The 26180-nt window shown below is 36.5% G+C and overlaps 1 protein-coding gene across 1 annotated transcript in view; it reads left to right on the forward strand.

Annotated features, from left to right (window-relative positions):
* ANKS1B (ankyrin repeat and sterile alpha motif domain containing 1B) overlaps positions 1–26180 on the forward strand; it is a 450276-nt gene that overhangs the window by 209246 nt on the left and 214850 nt on the right. Inside the window, 3 exon segments of the mRNA XM_009321298.1 lie at positions 1807–1847; positions 13454–13989; positions 16047–16119. Coding sequence (XP_009319573.1) covers positions 1807–1847; positions 13454–13989; positions 16047–16119 — 650 coding nt within the window.

The raw sequence follows: 26180 nt of genomic DNA on the forward strand, positions 1-26180 counted from the left end.
CCATATTGCTCTGCAACTCTTCACCTGAGAATTGAGAAGTAAAGTTGTACAAGTGTGATGGTCTTTCTTTTTTAATAGTTTTTATCAATGAATTGACTTCAAAAACCGGCAAAAAGTATCAGACCTTGGAAATGACCGATTTATGCTGAATCTTTGTCTTTCATGTAGTAAAAATGTTGTTGTGTTGGCTTTAGTATAAAGTATGGTTTAGCTGAAGTAGAAGAAAGATGCCAATTTTAAGAAGCAGGCAGTTACTTTGATTCAGACTGCTGTACTTCTCTGTTGTGATTACTGCATGTCTTGGGCTGCTATCAAATGATAAAAACAAAGTTCAGATTGATTAGAGATATTTTGAAGCCACTTGCAAATTACAGACTTTTAACCTTTACATTGACAGTCAGACTGAGAGGTTAGGTGAACATGTTTCACTTTTAAACTTCACTCATCAATTGTCATATCTGTGAAGTTAATTTTGGTTTGGAAACGTATAGCATATTTCCTCATATATTTGTAGATATTTTTTTTTAAAAGTTTGTCCAAATTATAATAAATCTCCACAGAGAAGGTTGGAAGAAAGGAAGTTGCTTTCAAAAAAAAAAGCCTATATGCCTCTCTTCTCTCCACAGATTCGTTCTTTGTTTACCAGCACTGTAGCTATCCCAATTACTTTAAATTTTGGCTCACCCTTTATTCTCTGAGCAGAGAAGGTTTTAATAGCTTAATGCCTTGTTTTCCATCAAAAGACTTACTTAAAGAAAATTCAATTATCTGTTAACTGGGCTAGAAAGAGGCCAGTATACATGTCTCAGTTGGTAGTTCACTCCTTGTTCATTTAAGAACTCCTATCATTCTCCTCAGAAATACCTAATGTGTGTCACTTATTCCCATCACCCTTATCAGCCTTCTTTCATTAGGTTGGTGCAGACAGGCAGAATAATTAAATAACATAAGCTGAAGTGCTAATAATACTATAATGTTCAAGGTAACCTATTCCAGGAGTGACCATCTCGACTTTTTCTGACTGTGCTTCTTTACCTTAGGTGCTTACCTAAAAATATTATGCTTTCAAGATGCAACAAGTGGCTAAATACTTGTCATTTCATCTTTGTATCTTCATGAGATTTTTGAAAACTAATTAAAAAATCATAAAAACACTTCGCACATTAAAAAAGTCCTTTTTAGGACCAATTGTAATTTTAAAATCTCATCAGAAGTTTCCAGGTTTAGAATCTTTGGTCTTAAGGATGGCTTCTTTCTTTTCCTCTTATTCTTACTCTCTTCTCTCTTCCCTTCTTCTCCCTGTCTTTTTTCTTTCTTATTAGTTACAAAAGGAGAGCAGTAAGATGTTTGCCCACTTTTAATCAGAAAAGTGATTAAAATGTTTTCATTGTAATTTCTCATTATTTTAACAATAAAAGCTTTTTAAAAATTAAAAAAAAAAAAAAGCAAAAAAGAAAACATCTGCCAGGTTTTGTTCTGGTATCTGTTACGGTGCTATTATCACATATATCAGATATTATCACATATCTGATATGTGGAGCTGCTAGCAATGCTTGTTTGCTTTTTTAAAGAGAAGAAAAAGTGACTTGTGTAAATTTCTCAGGAGAGACTGATCAGTTGATTTCCAATTTATTCCAAATGAAGAATACGCTAATTAAAACAATTGTAATATTGTTTCTGCAATTATTTGTTAATTATGATTGACTTAATGAACTACTTCTGCATACTCAGTTCTCCTGAGTGTGTTTGGTAGGTTAGACAATTTGCCAGAGCAGAACTTCACCAAAGAAAACACTGGAGGAATAGTGTTATTTCAAGGCAAGTTGATCCTGAACCTCCACAGATCTGTATAGCAGCAACAGTGGGCTTGAGGCAATGCAAGGAATTGACTTTTTCAGCAACATAATGTATACGGGTGTTAATTTTTCTACAGCTTTCAATTTAGTTGAGATATGCAGGTTTTTTACAATCCCTTTGAATCGTGAAATATTGGAACAGTTCAATTCTGCTACATGACTTCTCAGCAGAAGTAGAAATAGCAAAAGAGTAGTAACGGGCCATTGCCAGCACATGAAAGACAGGAATTGATTATTTGATGACTTGGAAGGTTTATTAAGAAAGAATTTGTATGCCACAAATTTCCTTAAAAGTAACAGGGAGAACCAAAGCATGTAACATGCTCAGTGCAGTGGACCAAGAAGGTGACTTTTGTAGGAGAGTTCTTGAATGGGTCAAGATCGGAGGGCCTGAAGTTTAATAGATAAAAGACGATCGTTTGGGTAGCAATTTTTAGCTGGGCAGGTAGAGGCCACATTTTAGAAATACTCTGCAGGAAGATGTGTTGAGGCTTAAACACAGTACAAATGTCTTAATCTATTAAAGTAAGAGACAACTTAGCACCCAAGTTACAGAACAATGCATGTGAGAAAACAGTAGGTCTGCTCTTTCCTACTTTGTTTGTATGTCTGACTGGTGAAGAACTTAGCCACTTTGTCAGTTTTAATAATTTCTCTTTTCTTTGGGGATAAGAAGAGGAAAGAAGGAGAGAGCGGAGAGGGAGCGTGTGCAAGGAAGCTGAGTCCTAGAGCTCAGACCTTTTTTCTGTAGTGACTGAAAACAAGTATTGCAGAAGGGACAGTTTGAAGCAGGCCACTCTCACCAAAATTAATATATACCTGCTGAGAGTGAGTCCCTTTCCAAAATAGAAACAGAAAGAGATATCCTAAAAGCTCAAAGGAGAAATGTGAACACTTTGGCTTTTGACTCTGCCATCCAATACTGAGGAAGTGTTTGAACTCATTGTCTGGGAGATACTTCTATTATGAAAAATACTGAGGTTTGGAAGTTTGTTGTCATGTGAAATGAAAGAGCAATGTTTCTAAGTTTTCAGTGAGAAATGCTGAGAGAAATGCAGCATGTTCTTTCACCTTACCCTTGCAAACCTTACAGTCAGGAACCACACCATGAATGGAAAGAACCGTCTAGTTGCTGACTGACCACAGTGATCAGAACTAGAAGGATGGGGACTGTTATACCTAAAAGGCAAATGGTGGCTCAGATACCTTCGTAGACAGTATTTGACATGCACAAAGCTCTGGTGTGGCCAATAGACAGATGCATTGCTGTGAACAGAACTTCATTGTTTGTTGTTTTCGGTACAAAGGAAGTCCAGTTATCTCCTATGGACGTCCCCTAGAGGAAGGTCCTAATGATCCACTGGATTAGGAATAAAATGATGGGTCCAAGGAGGTCCAATAGATTATGACCGATCCAGTGAAAAAAAATTGCCATCTCAGTCATTTCCATTCTCAGTTCCCCTGATCTTTGAGGAAGGCAGGTGAGCTTACCAAATTGTTTCAAATGTAAGTCTTCTAACTGTTGGTTCATTCTACAAAGATTTTGAAGGGATTCTTCTAAAGAAGAATAAAAAACGTAGACAATGGTGATCCCCTAATTATTTCTCTGCATTCATACAAATGTCCACTTCATAGTAGCCTGTCTGAATAGCAGTCATGACTGTACAAAGCTTTTAGGAAATCTGTACTATTTTTTTGCCTCTCCTCTATCCCTGCCCTCTTAGATATACAGTCCTCCTTTAAAAATGCTATCATTTTAAACTGTTGCATATACAGTTCATAAATATGGATTATTCCATGCAATTTTTGAGCTTTCCTAGTTGCAATTCCCTGCCCTTTGTCAGAGTTCTCTCTCTTGAGAGTCCGTTATGGCAAGAAGTGAAATCTTCCTCAGCTTCCTCTGATGTTTCCAATTGAAAATGGCAATCCCTAGCTATGAGATCGGTAAACCAAGACAGAATTCACAACTCTGTCTGCAGGAGGTATATGTTCATATATCAGCTCACCTGGTAGTCTCATGGGACTTCCCTGTTGATACAGATTCTGCCTGTCTATGTATCTACAAAACGATCACAGTGATGTGTTCTCTCCTCACCTGTTCCTCACGTGAAATGTAAGCACACTTGCTTAAACAGCAGAAATACATGTATGACAGGAAGGTCAGATCTGCCTGATCTGAGTCCTTAGTTCACAGGTAAACATAATTATTGACGTCTGTTCATCAGTCTTCCTCATACTGAGTGAAACATAAGTAAATTAGAGCAGAATGAAATAATAATAACATTCTAGGCCTGTCTTGCCTGAGATGTTTTTGGTTTAAGGACCTGATGAATTTGTTATAATGTATACTGAAGCATTTATTTCCCCTGACACTGTAGATAAGAACTAGTTATCTCTGAAAGTAAGTTGCTTTCTAAATCCAAAGTATCGAATTACATCGTAAGGAAGTTTTGTGTACTTGTTATAGATGTGCCAACAACTGGATGGAGCTCTTTGGTGGGGAAGAATTTGCTACAACCTATTATTCCTGATATTCTGATGAGGCTGTTACCTGAGCAGAATCTGGGCTATCGATTATGGCTCTATAATGGGACAATTCCCACCAATATTAGTGTAGTTTCTGATCACTTAGACTCACATTCTGTTTTCCTGTTTACAGTTCCTAAACTCTTAAATTATTTTATTCATGTGTTTCTACCAGTCTGGAGGATGTCTTTGAAAGCTGTACTATCTTAAATCCTTTTAGCTTGGTAAATTAGTCCTCTTCATTAGACCATGCTAATATTTATTGTCATCATGCACATTATTCCACCTATCTAAAAAAATGGTATTCTCAGTAGGTGTAACATATTTGAAAAGCAGAACTATTTAGTGCCTTAGGGGGATATCCACCTGATGTGTTCCAGAGAGGAAAGCTGACCCTTCCATTGCAGAGAAGTATCATCCGTTTGTGAATGGCAGAATTCTGTGGAAGTGACTGATGATGTTACCAGCACCTCCTTGTCATTGCATTTCTTTCATAGGTGGCCACCCCCAGATCTGGCTTCAGCTGAAGGGTTTCTATGAGTGCTTTCTAATCTGTCTCAAGCAAAATAAGCCAGATGAACTCAACTGCTCTACCCAAATTAGCACAGCTGATTTGCCCTAAGCAGATCAGAGGCCATTCTTACAAACAGCTCTGGCAGTGGAGCTGTTGAATGATACCTTCTGGCTGAAGAGTAGCAGGGTGGGTGGCAATGTTTTCTGTTGCCACAGCTATTCACTAAATGAAACTTTCACATGATCCTAACAGAAGATAAATCATTCAGGATTTCTATGTGTAGCACTTATGTTATGTGAATTTTCCACCAGTTATGTAAGTAGGGTTTTAATTGGATTAAACTGTGCCTCTCTGTATCAAACTCTGTAGTTCAGAAACATGGATGGCAAACCCTCTGTTTCTAACCAAAAGAACTGACCTATATTTGGAAATATCAAGAAAGTATTTCTGCGGGAGCTTGTGACCAGCAACTGGTTGATGATTCACGCAGTTTTTCATAATCATATTTTTTTATTCACATAAGTATATAAAGCAGTCAGAGAAAAGTATTGAAATGAACTTTTCTTACCTATATCTGCTCTTTTAAGACAAAGAGAAAGTTTCTGTGAGTTTTGGTAAAATCCAGTTAACCGAGGTGCTCCTGCAAATAGCCTGAAAGAGGCTGGTTTGCAACTTTTGCCTCAGGCAGCTGCAGATTAATAATTTCTCTTCCCTTTTTTCAACTGGTCCTTTTGGCTCCTTAGGTGCTTTTTGCTCTGTGTTAGTAAGAGAGCTTAGTAAAGTGTCATTTATGATGGAGCCTGAAAGTTGATAATTGTCTTCCAAGTTCATTCATTGCTCTTCCAAGTCTGAGCTATTGTAGTCTAATGCTTGTTTTTCCTATAATTAAATCTGAAATTGAACTAGTGAACTAGCAGACAAGGAGTACTGATGGTGGTACCCAATTCACAGAGATGTCTAGGCCAATTTGGACACTCCAGATACCCTTTCTGACCTCTAGCTACTTTCCCAGAAAGACCCAGGTTTCCAGTAAGTTGTGTGTCACATCTGTCAGCCCTTGCGGTCACCTTGAATATCCTACTGTGTCTAAAATGGCCATGTATGTCTGTGTTTGGACAGCTGAATGTCTTCCCTTCTTTTCACAGAATCTGCTTTTAAGCACCCTGCATGTGACGCTACTTTTTAAAGTAACTACAGTTATTTCTGAAAAGTAAACATCTTTTAGAGACTGTCAGTCTGCCTAGAAAATTAATATTCTTAGCTAAATTCTTTTGCACATAATAGTTTAGATTGATTTTTTTTAAGATCATTTATGTTTTGTAAATACTTCTCAAAAGAATTTTTATGGTTATCCTTTCCCATTTGCAGCCCCCAAATAAATCATTAGGGGAAAATGAATATAGAGAATTTGTTTTTTATTCCTTCACTTTCCCCACCCAGGGGAAAATCCCATGATTTTTAGTGATTAGTTTCAAAACAGTTACGTGTAAGCAACTATATAAAATTTTGGTAAATATTCCACATAGAGTTGAAAATCTTTGCCATTCTGGATGTAATCTTCCATGACTGCATGTATCTTCATCTAGAACTGGACTGTAATTCTACAGCCAGAGGTATTTTCTAGACATTTTTAATATTTATACACTTTCTGACCTTACAGCTTTGCTTCTACTACCTAACACGAATTTTTGCAAAAATTAAATGAGGCCATTTGGGGTGGCGGGGTCTTTATTTTACATTATTTCTTATGAAATCCCTGATTTCATTCTTGCTGGCTTTGAAACATAATTATGAAACAGAGCATAGATGAGCTTGTATGTGGAATGAGGAGAGGAGAGGCAAACTACTTTGTATCACATCTTAAGTATCTTAAAAATACTGCTCAGATCAGAAATATATTCTTTATCAAGGTTAGGAAAGACAAGAAGTGTATGGTCAGTGCAAATGCCAGAACATGTATTTTGTATTCTTTCTGCTTTTGTCTCATGCTTGGGGAAACTGAATTGTTACTTAGGCAAATCCTTCCTTCCAAATACAAGTGTTGAAATTGTTGAACCACATCTCCTTTTAGAAACAGCATTCTAAAAAATCATCCATTATTTTTCCAGTCTCTTTTGCCTTGACAATTGGTAAGTTTTGTTCCCAGTTGGTGGAGGACTTTGTCATTCCTTCTTTGCATTTGATGTGTGAAATATCAGGAGTGGAACTATTAACAAGGTTTCATTAGAGTCTTCAACAAAAGGATATGGTTTCAAGAGCTCATCTGTCACATTCATATTGCTTTGCACTGATTTTGATTATTAAGAGTCACCAAATTTTCCTCTTCTATTACTCTTCCCTGCTGTACTACATTGTCAAATTAACATGTACTTTCTGAGCACAGCCACAGCCCACTCAACTGCTAGCTTTCTCCTGCAAGAAGAGATTACCACAGAATTTCTCAATGCAATTATATGTGATCTTTCTGCAAAATTACATTTTTGCATCAATTTCCATTAATTTCTCAGAATTTCTTACAAAAGATTGCTTGAGTGTTGCAAAGAAATACTGGGGTTTTTTTCTTTTTGCTGCACGGTAGAGTTGAAATATTCTAGTAGAATTTTAGCTTGAACACGGATGTTGAATTAGTCCAGTGTTTCACCTGGGGGATGTTGAACATTATTTTATCTGCCTGAAATTTTTAGTCCATAAACATGGTAACATGTTAGTTTTCTGAGGGATTCTTATTTCGATGAGCAGGTATAAGGTAGATTCTTGTGCTGTAAAATGTGATGGTTCATGAGAGGCAGTCTGTCATTAAGACGTCTAGGAACCATGCCTTATATAGTCACATAGAAAGAAATTCTCATGGAAACGGCATTATGGAGGTGGCAGCTGCAGCTCTATATTTTTGTCTAGGTTGAATTTTGCAGTTAAAGATTAACCCTTTATGTCATCTGTGTAAAAATTACATTTATGTCCCCCTCAAACACAGAATATACTCTACAAGTATCAAAACAAATTTCTGAAAATTTACAGGAGAGTCAATACATCTCTATAAGAGTTAAAATTAACTCTGTTTGCACCAGATTACACTCCTGTTGCTGAAATTTTGGGCAAGAACTATATTTGGATATTATAATGTTCTTAGAATTAGCAGTAATTACCAACTAATATCCTTCCTCACTGAAAGCTTTTTTCTTCATTAGAGGCTGGCAAGCAATATTCAGAAAACTCCATATGGAACTATCTTTCCCCTGAAATCTTTCTCATCTTTTGCAGTTCCTGATGGCTCATTGTGAAACAGATGCGTAAAATGTGGACAGTGAAACTACCAAGAAGGTAGTGATAGTGAGGCAGTAGGATCCTTCAGTACACAGTGAAGTGCAGACTGTGATGTTAAGGGATTGAATTGGCAGTAATGAAACTACTAAGAGCAAACACATAATCCACAGAGACTTTTACTGTGATTTCTAAGGGACTGTACGGCTTTGAGAAGCTGGTAATGTTGGAACCTGGGCACAGAGCCTGGAGACCGCCGACACCAACCTTGCAAACCACCTTCTGGTGGTTTCTTTAGATTTAGGAGGAAGCAGAAGGAGAAACAGCAATCTGGCTGGACACTGTTGCTCCTTTTCTGTGTTGTTGCTGGTGACAGTAGAAGCCTGCATCCTTCATTAGTTGCTTAGTAATTGTGTTGTTATATCTCCCACACAGGTCCATGGTACCTTGCTATAACATTTACTAGAGTGAGAAAACATTGCACTGCCTCATCAAAGATATCTGCAGCCAACATACTGCCATCAGAGATCTGGAGCTTGGTCAGAGCACCATGTTGTTTGCTGTGTGAAATAATGCCTTCCTGAATATTGCGACTTCAGTTTTTAAATACTATGAATTTTCTGTCTTACACCTTTTCTTGCTGATCATCCCATTTTAAAAGCAATCTTTACCATGCAAATAAGATGACTTCTTTGCTTACCATCCTTCTATGAGAGGGTACTCTCCAAATATTACTCAGCTGTGACTGTTAGTTTTATCAGTCAACTGAGTGTGTGGAAAAGGGAGCTGAGAATACATTTTTGGGCAGATATTACACATGTGCAGAGTGTGCTGCTAAAAACATCTTTCTGGATCAAATGAAAACAGAACTTGAATAGATTAAATGTGCAGGTGTCACAATACATTTGTTACCATAGCTATAGAACAAATTTCTAGTGGATTTTTGTTTTACATTAGAAACTTGTGCCATGGCAACAGCAATGCCTGTTCAAGATGCAACTCTGTCATTATAATTTATCTATTACAGCTCTTTTCATTACTATTATTAACAACTGTTATGCTCCTGAATGTACTTTAGTTTTGAACATGGAATCTCTTGAGATACAAGTGTGAATAAGCTGATTTCCAACTTTACATGAATGCAAAATTTACAGTATTTAGTATGCTCCTGATTTTCTTAATGTGCTCTGTAGTCTTGGAGTCAGATTCAGAAAATAGATATGTGAGTTTGATGAAGCATCTGTAAATTATAACCCTCAAATACTGAAAGTGAGAAATGGTATTCCACAGAGTTCTATATATGTACCACAAGCAACTGTGCTGGGGTGCACCAGTGTGTAAATAAATAGCTGACTGAATTGCAGTTTGCTGCCTAAATGCCAGTTTGGTTCTATATAAACTGGTGATAATAGCAACATGTATCTGTGGCTTTGAGATTATGGCAGAAATGAATTTATTTGTAGTTCCAAATGTAAATGTTTTCCATGCAACAGAGATATGGCAGTATCACAGCAATTTTCAGAAGTAATCCACTCATATGGGTAAGCTGCACGTGCACTTGTAGTAACACTAAAGATCTGTAGAAATAACATCTGTTTATGTTTTGGTATTTAGGATACTATTTACAAGTAAAAAGATAAGGTGGTAAGAAAAGCATATCTGGTGAGGAAGCAAGATCTCTTTCTGTTGGCTTTTTTTTAAGATTACAAAAATAAATGTTCTTGCAAAAAGAAAAAAAAATCATAAGCAGAAAACTTCTCTCCATTGGGATTCAATCCAAGGGCTTGAACTTCTCCACCTATTCTGTCTCCCTGGTATCCTCACTCTCTTTCTTAAAGTCCATTCTCTGAAGACTTATTCAAAAGCCCATGAGAAATCAAAACTGGTATCATTAACTTACTGTTCACTGAGTATAGACCTATGCATATCATATTGTTTCTTGCTGCCAGTTAAGTTGGTTGAAACAAATAAAAATAAAGCATCTAATGAAAAGGTTCAAAAGCGTATGATAAAGTTAGGGGATAGAATACAATAGGAATGGAGAGTCTGAATTTCTCAGATATATCAGTAGATTTAAGATTAATTCTAACCACACAAGACATTGATCATCAGTATAGACAACTTAATGAAAGGAATTTTTTCAATGCACAGCAGTATTCAAAAGAAAAAGAATAATTTTGATATGTTTAAAAACAGGCAGAAAATAATACATAAAATATCACATTTTATGCATCACTACTAAGCCTCAGAAGAAATATTGACTTCAGTATCAGTTGTCTTAAAATCTATGGCAGGAGTATGCAACAATAAAAAGACACCAATCTCAGATATCGGTAATTATTAAAAGCTAAGGAAGGATTTTTTTTTAAAGTAAAGTTGCCTATTTTAGCAAGGATACAGAAGCAGCATTATATTATCTTGTTTAGAGTTTTTCATACTTTAAGTTCTTGAGACTGAGATCTTGGACATTCACATGAGCAATGAAGACATGTAGTTGCAGTTTTAGATATGGTGCAGTTTGAAGAGGTTATTTAATATCTCATGCTTCAGGTCTTAGGTCAACAAATACTAACTTGGAATAAGACAGAAAAGCAAATTATTTTATGACTATCTATTGCATGGATTTTTCTTTCCTTCTGTTATTTCTTTAGAACAGTGCAGTGAGTGGTAGGCTACTATACTATTTAAAGCAGTGGTATAGTCCATCTCTGTACTCTTATTATTCTCAGAACATAAAAGTATTAAGCATTAACTGCATTAGGAAACTAATAATACAAATCTGTATTAAAAGAACATTGGACTTAACAGTTATCAATTCAAAAGTCAAAAGATTCAGAATTATAATTGAATCAGTGGATCAATTGTGGATCATTGAAGTGTTGGTTGGAAGGGACGTTTGGAGGTCATCTAGTCCATCCTCCTGTTTGGAGCAGGACTGTCATCATCATGAGTTTTCCTAGCCAGGTCTTGAAAACCTCCAAGGATGGAGATGCCACCTCTCTGGATAACCTGTTCTAGGGCTGCAGTGCAGCATGCAATGCTGCTTCCTTCTTAACCTTTATCATGACCACATACTATTTTTTCCTGACAATGCCAGTCTTTTTCATTGCCCAGTATAGATGTGGTTTGCATCACTCAAAATCATGTGGTGAAGAAGGCATAGCTATGAGATCTTTGCTTCCTTTGTCATATAATTAACAAAGCTCTTTATTAAAGCTAAAGGTATCAAAGAAAAGTTTTATTTAGTAGTATAGATGTAGCAAAGATATTAGTGAAGATGATAAAGATATTAGTGAAATCCTTGCAATCCAGGTGTCTGTAAGCTTTTCTTTTTCCTGATTTATTCTTCTTTCTTACTTTGTCCTGACAAAAACATTTACCTCTTAACTAAATTCAATAGACAACTGTTAAGACTCATTCCCAGAACAGCAGAATAGAATTCAGTTCATGATTAAGACATCTAAATGTAGCTATCTGAATGCAAACTGGATGCCATCTCCCATTATAGTCATTGGCAGTCCAGTCAATACAGTTAACAGAGTACAGGGAGTGATTCAGCTGACTAGCCACAACATGTGGCATCACTCTCTAGGATCCACTGACTTTATCAACCTGATCTCTGACTAAGGTGGGAGCTTACATACTTCTTACCTACATAGATAGATAAAATGAGATGTCTTAATCTGGAGCTGAATCCCAGCTACTGAGTTTTTCAGGTAAGGTAAAAACACCAAAGTCAAACATTATTTGCATCATTTATTTTTCACTTTAAGTTCACCTTCAAAATTGCAGACATACAATTAATTCAGCAACTTTCAGAAATCAAAGAAAGTGAGAATGCCCCATGCCCTTCTTTCCCCCTGCTTTTCCCCCCCAAACCAACTTTTCTGGCATTATTGATTCCTTAAGCTGTAACTCCCTACATCCTTTTAGTTGCAAAATGTCTTAAGTGTATAGTCTAGTCAGTTGTTTCCCAAAGAAGAAAGGTAGATTTTCTTAGGTTGCACTCCTATCTTAATTAGAATTTTATCCTGATATTTTAACAAATGAGAAAAACACATAATTTTACACTTTTAAGCTGCTGACTAGTAAAAGAGCTGATGGTGTTTTGAAGTACACACCAAAATCTTTCTTCTATCGTTCATATAATCAAATATTGCCCCCTTTTAGAAGTGATATTTTGAGATTTGTGGAGTTTTTTTACAAGCAGATATTTTAGCAAATAGGAGGAAACTGTTCAATTTCTTTGCAAATTATGACATAATGCTATGTTTGAGTCCTTCTGGTAGCTAGTGCTGTGCATACAGTCCTGCAGTAGAGTCTACATATGAACATACAACTTCTAGCAGGAATTAGATGAATGTATTTATCTTTAATGAAGTAGTTACAGAGATGCAACTGTTAGTGGGGACACAGTTATTCTGAGTAGAATACGCAAAATTAATGCCATGTGGATAGAGTGATGTTATCCACACCAGCACTTTAAATGAGGTAGCACAGGTAGAAAAAGGTCTCTTTTTTTTTTTCCTCCTAGTCCTTACAGCAACAGGCATAAAAACAGCCATAAATTTTTAATAATCCACTCTGAACTGTGCCAAAAAGTGCATTTTTTCTGTAGTTCCTTTTTTTGTGTGTGCTAAATTGCATATAAAACTTGTTTCAAAAAGACTTGTTTTCCTTTTTTTTTCCCCAATGGTTACTATTACACTGAGTCTATTCTCAAAAGTTCCCAGAAATAAAAACAACACTCAGATCTATTCTTTAGAGACTGTCAGTAAAAAGGCATCGTAGTGTAAATTCACTATTATTATAATGACTATAAAAAGAAAAATTACTAACAATACTCCTGACAATACTGGTTCTTCATGTGTTTTACTACCTATAAAGTAACTAGCTAATCCATCATACTAAACTGTATAATTTGTACACATTTCAACTCAATAACAAATTAAAAGAGACACCATCAAGTTGATGGAATAGCAATAACGTTTTATTTTATAAATTTGTTTTTTCCTGGAATTTATGTGTAGCACTGAGTGGTTTTGGCTGTTTTCCAACCAGTCAGGATAAAATAGTCAAGTTTAAGGAGAGAATTAATTTTTAAGAGACTAATAAATCAATGCATGGCATAAGTATCTTTTGTTTCTGTACATAAGAAAGAACCAAGCAGCATACAAAAGTAATTTTGCAGAGAGTAAGGGTTTTGTTGTTTGCAGTATTTTATCACCCTGTTTTTTCACAAGGTACTCTCTCATTTCAGAGGGAGAAACATCCACTGAAAGTGAACTTCCTGAAGGACACCCCGCTGAACAGTTTGCAGGTTTACTTCATGGATCATCACCTGCATGTGACCCACCTGATAATCCACTGCAGCTGTACAGCAAAGGAAACCAGTGCAGTGGTCCACTAGAGAAAAGCGTTTTGAGCAAGAGCACAGTGCAGCAGATACAGCTACGGAAAGAAAGCAACACTGATCCTCCTGTTAAGAAAAAAAAGCCGCCAGTTGTAAACAGAACCATATTTCATACTAAAACTAAACCGGTAGAAAATCATACATTGGTTGGCCCATCAACAAGGATAAGTGAACAATGGGTTATTACTACGGGGGGATTTGTGGAGCGAGCATGCACACTTGGGAGAATACGATCCTTACCAAAGACTTTGCTTGAAATGCATTTGTGCAAAAACGTCTCGAAATCTGACTCTAATCTTATCACCCATCCACCAAATGACAAAAAAGCAAGAAGCAACTGGAGTGAACCCACACCAAACCAACAGTGCTCCAAAGGGAATTCGGAGAGAACACCTTCCTTCACATCAGAATGGGAAGAAGTAAGTTTTGTTAATTTTTAAGTACAAGCAAATATATGGTATTGTGAAAATGCTGTTGTTGTTTTCAGTTTCAGAGATTAAATAAAAAGTGAATCTTCCACACTGCAGATCCTCAGAGAGTATGTCATAGTGTAATGTATGGTAGTTTGAGAGCTGGCACAAAATGCAATGCATTTTTGTTCAAAATGCTGCACACTTAATGAAGTCTATTGTTTCCATAGTGAATAAAGTTAACCAGAAGTAAGTCTACAATTTGTTGTGACGTTGAAATTATTTTCTACTAAATCCCTCACCACTGACACTAATAAAACTGGTAAAATTTTTTGTAGCTATGCCCATTATTTACATATTTGCTAATTATTTCCCACCATGGCAATGCCCGCCAGCGAGAGACAAGAGAAAATAGCAGGAACGGAGAGTCTAAGATTTTTAGGTTGATTTTTCATTCTACAAACGCTCCCTATATAACATTTCCTCTAACTGGTATGTAGCCTGTGTACAGAATGCTTGGCATATACCTGACTCATGTGAAGAGGGAATACACTTATAGCTACAATGAATTCGGGACTGTTAAAAGAAATGTCCACACTGAGTTTGTAGTGCACATGCTTGTTCATACAAGAGACTTTATTTTAGTTTTAGAACTAGATTTAAAATAATTTTTAGACACCTTATTTTTAATTTTTTTTTCCTCCTGTGCTAAATTTCAAGAATGTAAACAATTCTTCATAGACACAAAAGTTCCCGTCTTACTGACGTAAATTAAGAGTGGGAAATGTTTAGATCTTTACTGCTATTACAGAGAAGCAAGCCTTTCTCTTTAAAATGACTGCTATGGGGAAATGTATATATTTCCAGAGTGCCGTTTTAGTTCAGAAAGAACCCAGAGCTTATTTGTGTGATTGATTATTTTTCTAGCAAAAGGTTTCCAGCCCATCTAAATGTCTGATTTGATAGGGCATCTGAAGGTAGTTTTTGTTGTAAAGGAGATACTTTCTCAGTGGAAATATAGTTAGGATCAGGTTTTCATCTTAATAACTTGGATACGTTGTTATGAAATCCTGAAACAAGTCAGGTCCAAGTTTGCCTTTTTAGGGGGACATCAAGCTTTGATTGTTCTTAAGAGTAAGAAAAATGTAGTTTATTTTTAAAAAAAAGTATGAATTCTAAATCTGCAGATTCTGACATAATTCCCAGATTTTCTCCTCTCACCAGTGACTAATACATAGTTTTCAAAGAGGAGACAGTTTTCCTAATAGTCCTAATATTAAGCTCAGTAAAACCTGGTTCTTTGTGTCTGACGTCTTAGACAACACCAGCCTTTTGATTCACTTTTAGTTTTGTCCTGTTCTTATGGAAAATAAAATAAGTATAATAGTTTTGACATACAACTTTTACATAAATTCAATGTAATTTAGAAATGTGCAAATGAGTTTTGGGATCAACGTAGTGCTGTTTCATAAACAATATCATTCTGCGGTATGTGGGGACACAGCTATGTTTCATACCTATTCAGTGGCCTTGGGGCAGATAGAAAAAAGGGAGCTAGGAAATTCTCTGGAAATATTAATTGAACAATTGCTTTAGTACTTTATAACACTCAAAACAATATTCTTATACATTAATATTACTGCTTAAATAGACCTCTAGTGGTTCACAGTTACCATCAAATGAAACAAGCCCGTAAAATTAAAATCCATTCCATCATATACTTTAATATATGCATTTTTCTCCTTTGTATTTATATAGTGAAATATGACAAAGTAGTTTCAAAGAATGAGATATACCTAGATGACCAGAGTTGTCAGTATGAAAGGAACTGTACTATAGAAAAAGAAATACTAGTCTCAAACTTTAGCTTTTGCTAGCATACAAATGTTGCAAAATAAAAATCAAAGTGGAGAAATCAGTTGTCTACCTTTGATTTTTGCATTTTGCAATCTTGATTGTTGTTTTCCTAATGAGAGTAATAATGCCATAAATTTATGCATGAAAAATGAAAATAAAATAACAAAGATGGGGCCCATAAATTGTTTTCACTGTTCTCTCTTTTGTAGATTGATAAAATCATGAGTTCAATAGATGCTGGAATTAATACTGGACTGGGGGAGATGAATGATCACACTACAAGTAAGGAAAACCAACTAACTATTGTTTAATTTTGACTTAACTATCTATAGGGAAACTGTGCATAAGAGATTGCTAAGTAACCCACTGTGTTGAAATCATTTGTAGGTATTTGAATAACCATGAACAGAATCAATGTTGTTTACTGTTAGAAATGCATTAGGCCCAGTATCCTGGAGCTGTTACTTTAAATAGCATATTGGAGTCATTAATGTTGTTTTGAAATCTTACCAGAAAAAATATTCCATTAATGTCTTCATATTGAAGCTTTTCTACTGGGGGGATATTTTCCAACTTTTTTCAGCTGAGTTTTTGTTTGGAATGATGGGACCCTGAGTATATATAATCCAATAGCTGCTGACACTTTTTAAAGCGTTATATTATCTAATGCTGCTTCAAGCAAATACTTGGCACAGGGCTGAAGATGTTGCTGACAGCCAGTGACTGGTGTTAGCAGTGACAGGAAAATTTGCAAACCTTCCCTACCATGGTGAATTCTAAGAACTCTAAGTCACGAGTAGCCTGTTGATGTGTCAGCATAAACCTGTGCAACTGTGCTGATAAGAATTTTGAAAGTGTTTTACTATGTCTTTGTCCTAACTCATGGAAAGAAAACTGACTTGTATGTCTGAATAATTTGGTCTTGAGGCAAACCTATGTTAACTCACCTGTACTGGTACATCCCTGCTAGCAATTGCATGCAATTACTTGGGTTTATGTATTGGGCAGGAGACTATGTACCTTATCACTTAAAACTGGAAAAAAAAAAGTATTTTAACAACCGCCCATTTCATGGAGCATTATATCTGTACAGGACAAAACTGTGTCTTATGAATTAAATAGAGTTGGCACAGCTATTTTAACAGTAGCTGGACAGTGAGAAGGGAATCTAGGAAAAAGAGATTATAACTGATTTGAATACAAATGTAATTTCAGATAAAACAAGCAGATTCAGATTTTTTTTTTTTTTCTAAAAAAGTAAGGGGCAATATCATGAAAAGTGCTAGGCATGTTGTCCTGGCAGGCTATTTTTTCTTTCTGAAACTTGCAGTGTTGGAAGGGAGAATTATTCGTAGAGAAACTCTAGGTTAGGAAGCAGTTAATAATAAAGATATTATAAGTAATTCAGGATTTGCTGCTTATTATTTTTTATCATGGTGGTATATAGGCACCAAACGCAAAATCAGGTGTCCATTAAGAAGTTGCACAGCAAGTAAGGGCTATGAAAAGGAGACAAAAGCAACAGTATGCATATGCAAATTTGCATAACTTAGTGATGTGTAAGTACTAGTCTGTCCCTTCCTATGGCTGACCACTGCTTTTCTTTTTCTACTTTTTTTCTTTTAAGATCAGAAAATATCTCAGAACTCTTGCCATCAGCCATTTTGTGGCTTCTACTGCATGCATTATTTTTCTTGGCATTCAAATGTGGCATTTGGTTTTTCAGCTCTTTCAGTTGGCAGGAGATCTGCTTTTTTCTTCGCTTCGTCTTTTCCCAGAGGGGACTCTGAGTCCCAACTTTTTTTTCTATTCGGTGTGCAGCTTCCTGCAAACCAACATTTTTTCTTTTCTGTCAACTCCTTAATGGTCTTTAGCTAGTTTAGAACGATAATCTGATTTTGCTCTTAATGAAGAAATCAAGCTATGTACTATTCATCAGAATACAACTACTTTTCTTTAAATTTAATCAATTTTGCTGTACATGCAGACTGCAATAAAGACATTTCTTTCTGTTATAGAGCTGGCTATATGCAACTTCACATGTATGTTTTCTGCTTTTCATTCCTTTATGCCTTTTCCAGGTTCAGTCAAACACAGTTTAGGCAGCAAAGCAAAGGGAACTATTATAATATCAAATGCATTAAATGCATTACGTCAAACATGTTATACTTCAAGTATATTCTTATTTTTTTTATTAAAAAAGCAATAGGGTTATCTAGCAGAAAATAAGGAGTCTTTATTTCTCACCATTAGCAGACTGGAGTAACCATCAAGTGGAGCCTTATTACATTGATATTTATATATTTAACAACAGATTTTACTTGACTTAAGATTTTAGCTTGTGTTAATTACCACTTATTAACTACCACAAGGCAATACACAGGTTTTTCTGACTGATAATACAACCTGAAAGATTTTTTGTTATGTCTTTGGCCCCAGTGAAGGGGTTGCTTTGAAGTTTGCTGCAGCAAATCAGCTTTTTTTGTGTGTGCTGCTTCTATTTAAGCTCCTATAGTTTATTGGCAAGAAGCATCTCAGGTGCCCCAGTGTTCCTCAGAGGTGCCTCACATAGCCCCTGTCTAATTACTTACAGATGCTGGCATTGTCTGGATCCCTGTGTGTTTTACTTAGGGTTTTGTCTGCCCAAGTGTTGTAGTACCAAGGACCTAAATTCCATCTCAGAACTTCTCGTTCACCTTCTCTCTTCTTCCTGGCTCTGTGCTAAACTTAACACAGCCAAACTTAAAGATCTGACCTATGCTTAGGAAAAAACATTAAGTAGTATGGTATCAGGTAATATAAGTTTGAAATACTTCATCAGTTTATATATAAATACATGAGTTTTATTAGTTTTACTTGAATATATTTGCGTCCAGCTCTGGAGCCCTCAGCATAAGGAAAGACATGGACCTGTTGGAGCGGGTCCAGAGGAGGGCCACAAAAATGATCAGAGGGATGGAACAACCTCTCCTATGAAGAAAGGCTGAGAGAGTTGGGGTTGTTCAGCGTGGAGAAGAGAGGGCTTCAGGGAGACCTTATTGTGGCCTTTCAATACTTAAAGGGGGCCTATAAGAAAGATGGGGACAAACATTTTGGCAGGGCAAGTTGCGACAGGACAAGGGGGAATGGTTTTAAACTAAAGGGGGGTAGATTTAGACTAGATACAAGGAAAAAAATTTTACACTGAGGGTGGTGAAACACTAGAACAGGTTGCCCGGAGAGGTGGTAGATGCCCCATCCCTGGAAACATTCAGGGTCAGGCTGGACGGGGCTCTGAGCAACCTGATCTAGTTGAAGATGTCCCTGCCCACGGCAGGGGTGTTGGACTAGATGACCTTTAAAGGTCCTTTCCAACCCAAACTATTCTGTGATTCTGTACGTGTAAAAAAGATTATCCGGTAGAGATTAAAAATAATGTATTTAACATTCAGGGTGTACAAGTCAAAGAGATTTCTCATAGTGTTGAACTGAAAGCATCTAGATTATTGAGCGCTATATTCAGGAAACTTAACTTTTCTTGTCTTGTAACTTTTTAGCAAACAGTAAAATTTCTGATAATACTGAAGAGCAAATGTAGCTTGATGTGGAATCCTTCATTTTAGTATTTACTTTGTCCTATACTTCGTATTATACTTCAGTGTTTTTATGAACTGTTAGTAGAAACAAAAATATATTAAATTCAAGCACAAATATTCTTAATCTACCAGGCATGAAGAGCTTTATATACTACCTAGGATCTTATTCTCAGTGAAAAATATTTGACAGGAAATATGTCATACACTGATAATTCAATAGCTATATTTAAAATTAGACAATGATGACATCTTGTGATGAAATCCTTGACTGGATTTACAGGAACTTTGGCCTATATTTTCCTACTGGTGAAATCTGGAAAGGCTTCTGTTAGATCTCCAGGGGAATCTCTTAAAAAGCGATTAGAGGAGCAGTGAAAGGAGAGAATCGAAACTCGCTGAGTAGGGTCATGAGGACTTCATCTACAGCATGCATTTGGAAACAAAAAAATTAAAGAGGAGCTTTCAGTTTGGAAGCAGTACTGGTACTGGAGGAGTAAACTTGAAACTACAGAGAGGAAGATAGCTGCCCATGTCCTCTGAGGGCATGTAGCATTCAACATCTGAATAGCTTACCACTGAAATCAAAAGCAGGAGTGCTGACCAAGGAGCAAGTAAGAATTAATCTCAATGGTAATGGACAAAAAACCACTACCCCAAGGAGTACAATACCTCTATTACAAAGAGGAAATAAAAGATGGTGCCGGCTAGTGATCTTCTGCTCAAGGTGATGTGGAGACATCTACACCACCTGGCACTTACATTATGGCTGGCGTGTTTCTTCACAAGAGTCAGAATTTGCCAAGTTGCAGGGGATTCTACCAATCACTAGCGTATGATAAAGAATACTAATGACATTGCCAAGAATGATCCTAAGCAAATCAAAAGTCCTTATAAGGCTCTGTGGCAATGGATAAAGGGGTTGAAGATTCAAGAGATAATATTGTCTCTCCTCTCATGTCCAAGTCAAGCATCAGTCAGATACACCCTAGATATAACTACATGGCTTTTATTCTGAGAGAAAAGAACTTTAAATTAAGAACCATGTGACAAGGACAAAAATCTTCATCTTAAATAATGCAGACTGGACATAGGTCTAGCCCCTGAGAGAGATAGGATTATTTAAAACAGGATTAAAGAAGTGACTAGACAAAGAGTCATGCATCAGTTTGCCAGGTATCTTAGCTGTTTGTATACTAATGGTAGGAGAAAGAGGAACAGAGAAGAATTAACAGAAGAATTAATGAGGAATAGAGAAGAATAAAGTGAAGATTATGACAAAATTGGCATTGTTGATAATTTATCATATACATTACACTAGTAGTCCAGTCATGTAGAGAATATACCTTCTTCAGTAAGAAGGGAAGAAGAGAGGAAATGTTGACCTGTATTTCAAGAATATGACGGTTGCTTTGAGATCTCGAAAATAGGATTAGTTAGAGCTGTTAAATATCTGTTGGTACCCAGGAAAGCAGAAAAGAACATGGTTGTTCTTCGTACGTATCCAAAGCCATTGGACTTGATAGTAACGGGAGATTTCAGTTACCACACACTTGTTGGGAATGAAATTACATTTTTGAAAAAAAAGTCTCAAGAAGGTAGATGTCAATAAATTCAGAGAATTTATTTTAAAAAATCTCTAGGGTGCAAATTAAAGAGAAATCTGTGGGTACTTCAACAAAACACTACTAAAGACCATAGTACAAGCTTCACAAATGTGAAGAAAAGAAAGTATAAAAGACCAGCTTGGCTAAATTGTCATCTTTTCTTTCACCTTAGACATAATGAGGAAAATTTCTCTATTTACTAAGCATGGTAGAATAACACATGCATGTAGAGACAAGTCAGAATTGCCAAAGCACTCAGTGAGATGCAACTGGCAAAAGAAATGAAGATTTAATATAACATAATTATATTAGTACGTTAATAGGAAGAAAAACAAAGAGGTCTTTGGCACCTAAGAGAGGTACTGCAGGAAAGGAAAAGCTGCTCATAGTAGGTGCAGAGAAGGCAAAAAGCTACAATGACTTTTTATCTCATGTTTACTGAAAAGGTCGTTGGTGAGCATATGACATGCACAGCTAAACCTAGGGCTAGAACCTCAATTGTAGATAAGGAAAGAACAGGTTATATAGGTTAGGTATCTTAATTGGTTTAACGAACTTCATTTTTTGTTACATAACTGTCTGAAAAATTTAGACCTGTTAGTGGGCTTCTGTGGGAATTCTTGGAGGATGGATGAGGTACCAACAGACTAAAAGAGAATGATGTAGAACTTCTCTTTCAAAGGGAGAGAAGGAAGGAGAGTGGGGGGAATTATTTTCAATTCATAGAAAAGTTGCTGAACAGATAAACTACTTAAAGTAGCTAGAAAATAGCAAAAAAAAAAAAGTAAGAGACAACATGGATTTGCCAAGAGCAAACCTATTAAAGCAATCTAATTCCCTGCTAGGAGCAGATATCAGATTTTGTAGGTAAGGAAAGAGCAGTAGATGCCCCAGTCCAACTGTTTGGACTTCAGTTAAGGTTTTGACATTGTCTCATGTGTTTTTCTTGTAAGCAAATCGAGGAAACGTGGGCTTGATTAAAATAATGGTAGGTCAGACAGATGAATCTTATTCTTAATGTCTAAATTCAGACTTCTGCACCGTAGACTGCATTGAGTCTGTCCGAGCCATTAATACTGAGTTAGATAAGCAGACACTTCTTCGGTATCGTTCATCATATCTAAATGTCTGAAGCATGGCAAATGGCACTAGAAGTAACCATAAAGGGAGCTAGAGGACCTCTTCGGATGTAGCTGTCTAAAACTAGCTGAAATGAATCTCCCTCTCTTCTCCCCAGGACAAAATTATAGAGGCAATATAGTGAAGCATCCAAATAGATTATTAGGGAGATTATAACCTCTATTACATTCAGCAGCATTTTAAAGACTTCTGGATATTTGCCAGAATTAAAAAAATAATGGTTGGGGTATAACTGACCTTGGCTTGAGTTAGTTGAATGGATTAGACCACTGTTTTAAGTCACTTTGAGTCTATTTTGTAATGATTCTGTGACTACTGTGATAACATGATTTAGATGGAACCTATCTACAAGGTAGAGTTTAATACATGGAACAGCTGTCTTTTTTATGGCATAGCAGATACTTACACTGATTAGTAACATACATTTCGCAAAGGATTTAGAAAAGATAATATGTTTAAATATCAGCCATCTGCACTTCTCTGGTAAAAAGAAGAAACTTCAATTTCATATTTTCTTTGCCTAATTATAAACAATTTTTTCTACAATAAAAAAGTCTTTCAAGGCACACATAGCAGTATTTCTGTGTTAGTTGGAGCCCAGTAGCTGTTCAGAGGTGTGTGATTCAGAGTTTACTTACACTTGCAAGTCACTTGAAAGGGAATAATCAGGAAATAATCTATTTCAGAGATAATTTTTTTTAACATGGGTAATGGGTATCATATCATCATCATGATTAAAGTAAGAATTGTTTCGAGTCAGAGCAATTAAAATAATGACAAGGAAAATAATTGTTGAAGGTCATTCCATATCAAAATAATCTACAATCAGTTTAGGACTGAGCTGGGCTTTTGAGAGAACCACTTCTGTCAAATATGTTCATGGAGAGTGATTTACAATTTTATAATTCTCCTAATCATGGATTCTTTTTTGAGTGCTATCCATAAATGCACTATCCAGTTGCTGTGTGCATACAGGTTCACTGTAGTCAGAATTTCTTTGGTCAGCTGAGCATGTACCTATCCACGAGTGCCCTCATTTTTCCACTTAGAGGCATACAGGGTACAGTTTCCTGAATTATCCTTCAGTTTCTTGATCTACAATTTTGGCTTGGAACATAATATACTGACAAGCCTTTTTCATACAGCTGAAATAATCAAATTTCTTATTACATTTAGCGAGTTTGAATTTTACAAAGTTTATTTGTTGCCCTTCTGTGAGAGCAGTGCCTTTCCCTATGCTTGGAGATAATCCTAGCATCACATTCAGCATCTATGTCTAAATATCAGTATCAAGGCACCAAACTTTGCTCACTGAGGCTACCTGAGTGAGTGCCTTTCAAAGATTAATGCTGCTTGTTACTGGAAGAGGTGTATGCAACAGAATTATACCACATAAAAAAACCACTTTCAAGGCAGCTAGCAAATCCTCTGAAATATTTACTTTAGCAGTATGTATTATCATGTCTACAACTTCAGAGAAACCCATGAGTTGGCTCCTCTAGAGCTACTTGGAAACCTTAAGGACTCTGGAGCTGACAGCTATGCCTGGGTGGACTCCATGTGAGCCATTATCTCATTTGAAAGTAGAAGAGCTGCAGTGGGTTTTGCTGTATTCAGAATAAACCCTACAACTCCAGTTTACATCCGTTTTTTCCAGAAGCAAGACTTTATTGCTTCTGGATGCGCCCACTACATATGCATGTTTCTATGTCATGTAGTACATATTTAATGCCAAGGATTGACAGTAGGTCATGGAGCACTGTATTAGAATGCATTTTGTAGTGTCCTTTCTCTGATCTTTCATATTGGGATGAAAGTTGTAGGCAGTCATCATACAAAAGTTATTTTCTTTGTTTATTTTGCCTTCTCTACTGACATGACCAAGGCTATTGTTATCAAGGACTCCTTTGCAGTGTGGGGAAAATTGCAAGAAATTTTGCTCTTCAGATTTGTGAGGGACATGAGTTTGAGCACAAAGGTTGGAAAAGTAAAGCAGACATGACTTCAGCAGACTAGGAAAAGATGGAATCAGGTGGGGCCACAGCCAGAAAAGCGGAATGAGAGGAGTAAGAGTTCACATTATGCCCCGTACAGCCGTAAGATGTAATGGAAGTTGTGCAGACCTTTGACTGCCAGAAGCTACATGCTCAGTTTCCTCTTTCTTCCATCTGTTCCACTGCCACTACTCAGACCTGAAGCCTTCATCTTCCCTGGTATGGTTCTGCCTATAGAAGCTAAAATTTCACTCAGAAGAAGTCAAACTTTCTTTTAACAAACGAAGCCTTGTTAGGCTGGCCCTTTTCTGTTTGCTGCCATATGGTTGCAGTTTTGGCAAAGTGGTCTTCCTCCAAAGCTGTTAACATGCTCCCTCCTCCAAGGGCAGAAAACAGATAAAATATAAGTACTTAATTAAGGCATAATTTTAATTAGATATGTGTAGGCATGTTGGCATAAGGCAGTTTTCAGAGTGCTTGAAAGTATATACTTTAATTATAATTTAGTGTCTGTTTTGCAGCAGTTACTTCCCCTTTTTAAATCTCTGTGTGGTTAAACTAAGCACTTTACCAAAGTGGATTTAATTCATAGATTTTAATAAAATGAGCCATGCACCCTCTCACAAAGTGGGAGACCTCTTAAGCTTACAGTTTTGAACCCACAACTCTAATTTTGCAATAGCCAATAGCAACAACCAGACTGTAAATTAAGGATAACATCACTTCCCTCCCAACTCCTACCTTCCCATTGAAGCTGATATGCTGTGCAAAAAGACCGAAATATCTTTAGCATCATTAAGAGGAAAAAAAAAGAAAAGGCAGAGGGAACCTGACTCTGTAGCTGATAGAAGAGAGACCCGATGAGAGGAGACAGCTCCCGCAGCTGATCTCTGCTCCCAGTGCTGTTTGATGCCTCCTCAATAGGAAGGCATATGCAGTTTGAAATTTTTAAACTGCAAGTCTGTGAACTCTTTACCATCAATTACAGGACTGCACTGTAGGGAACAGAGCTACATGTTTGGGTTTGATTCTGCACTTCCTTGTATCTTATTAACAACTGCAAAGTGAATGTGGAATTTTAAGTCGCAATGGCAGAACTGCTGGGGGGAATTCATGCAGCTAAAGTCAATATGAAATGTTCTGGAAGGTGAAGGCTATTCTTGTTTCAGGCAAAACTGTTTACAGTCACTCATGTTTTCTTACAAATGTCACTTACTCTCACACTGAATACCCAAAACCATCACAGTGTACATGTGTGTGTGTCCAGGTTGCCTGTCCAAGGTCACTTGTGTGTGACATGGAAGGCTAACTATTGCATTTTAATGGCATCTGTTGGGTTCCTTTTGATTAGCAATAGCAAACTGGTTTTTGGATAGATCTTTAGGAGTCAATAGTTGCTACGGTATGGTCCTTTGATCCAAAATTTTGTTTACTTCGGTGGTGCTCATTGGTTTTGCTTCCTTATCTCGGATATTTTAGGGCTAGAATCGGTCTTCCTTTTGGAATAACAGGAAGGTGAATATCACATGCAATGTGCTGTAGTGCTGTTGCTGTCCTCCTATGTAGTGTAGGGTCTTCTGCTGATAAATCATCTGTGCTGTTGTTTTATCAGAGCACACTCCTCCTTTTCTTGACAGAAACACGTTCTTAGTGTTTTACCACTATCAGCTGTGTCCTTGGTTATCAATACAGACCATACCTTTAACCCTTCGTAGCACTGTTTCTTCTAGTGCTTTCACACATGCATTTCTATTCATGCATTATTCATACCAATCTTCATATTTCTTTTACAAATTTCTGCATTTTGAATTATTTGAATGGTAATTTAAGTGTATGTAATCGACTAGATTATAAAATAGTGGAGAACGGAAGCCATATAGCTGTAAAATATGTAGAAGAAATATTTTGGGCATTTATTTACTAAGAACATCATAGCCATAATGCATTGCATGCCACTGAACTTACCCAAAGATCATGTAAATTCTACAGAAGAAATTACAAATAATTGGATTAATGTTTTGTTGACTTCT

This window comes from Pygoscelis adeliae, unplaced genomic scaffold (assembly GCF_000699105.1).
Source record: "Pygoscelis adeliae isolate BGI_AS28 unplaced genomic scaffold, ASM69910v1 Scaffold232, whole genome shotgun sequence".
Taxonomy (NCBI): domain Eukaryota; kingdom Metazoa; phylum Chordata; class Aves; order Sphenisciformes; family Spheniscidae; genus Pygoscelis; species Pygoscelis adeliae.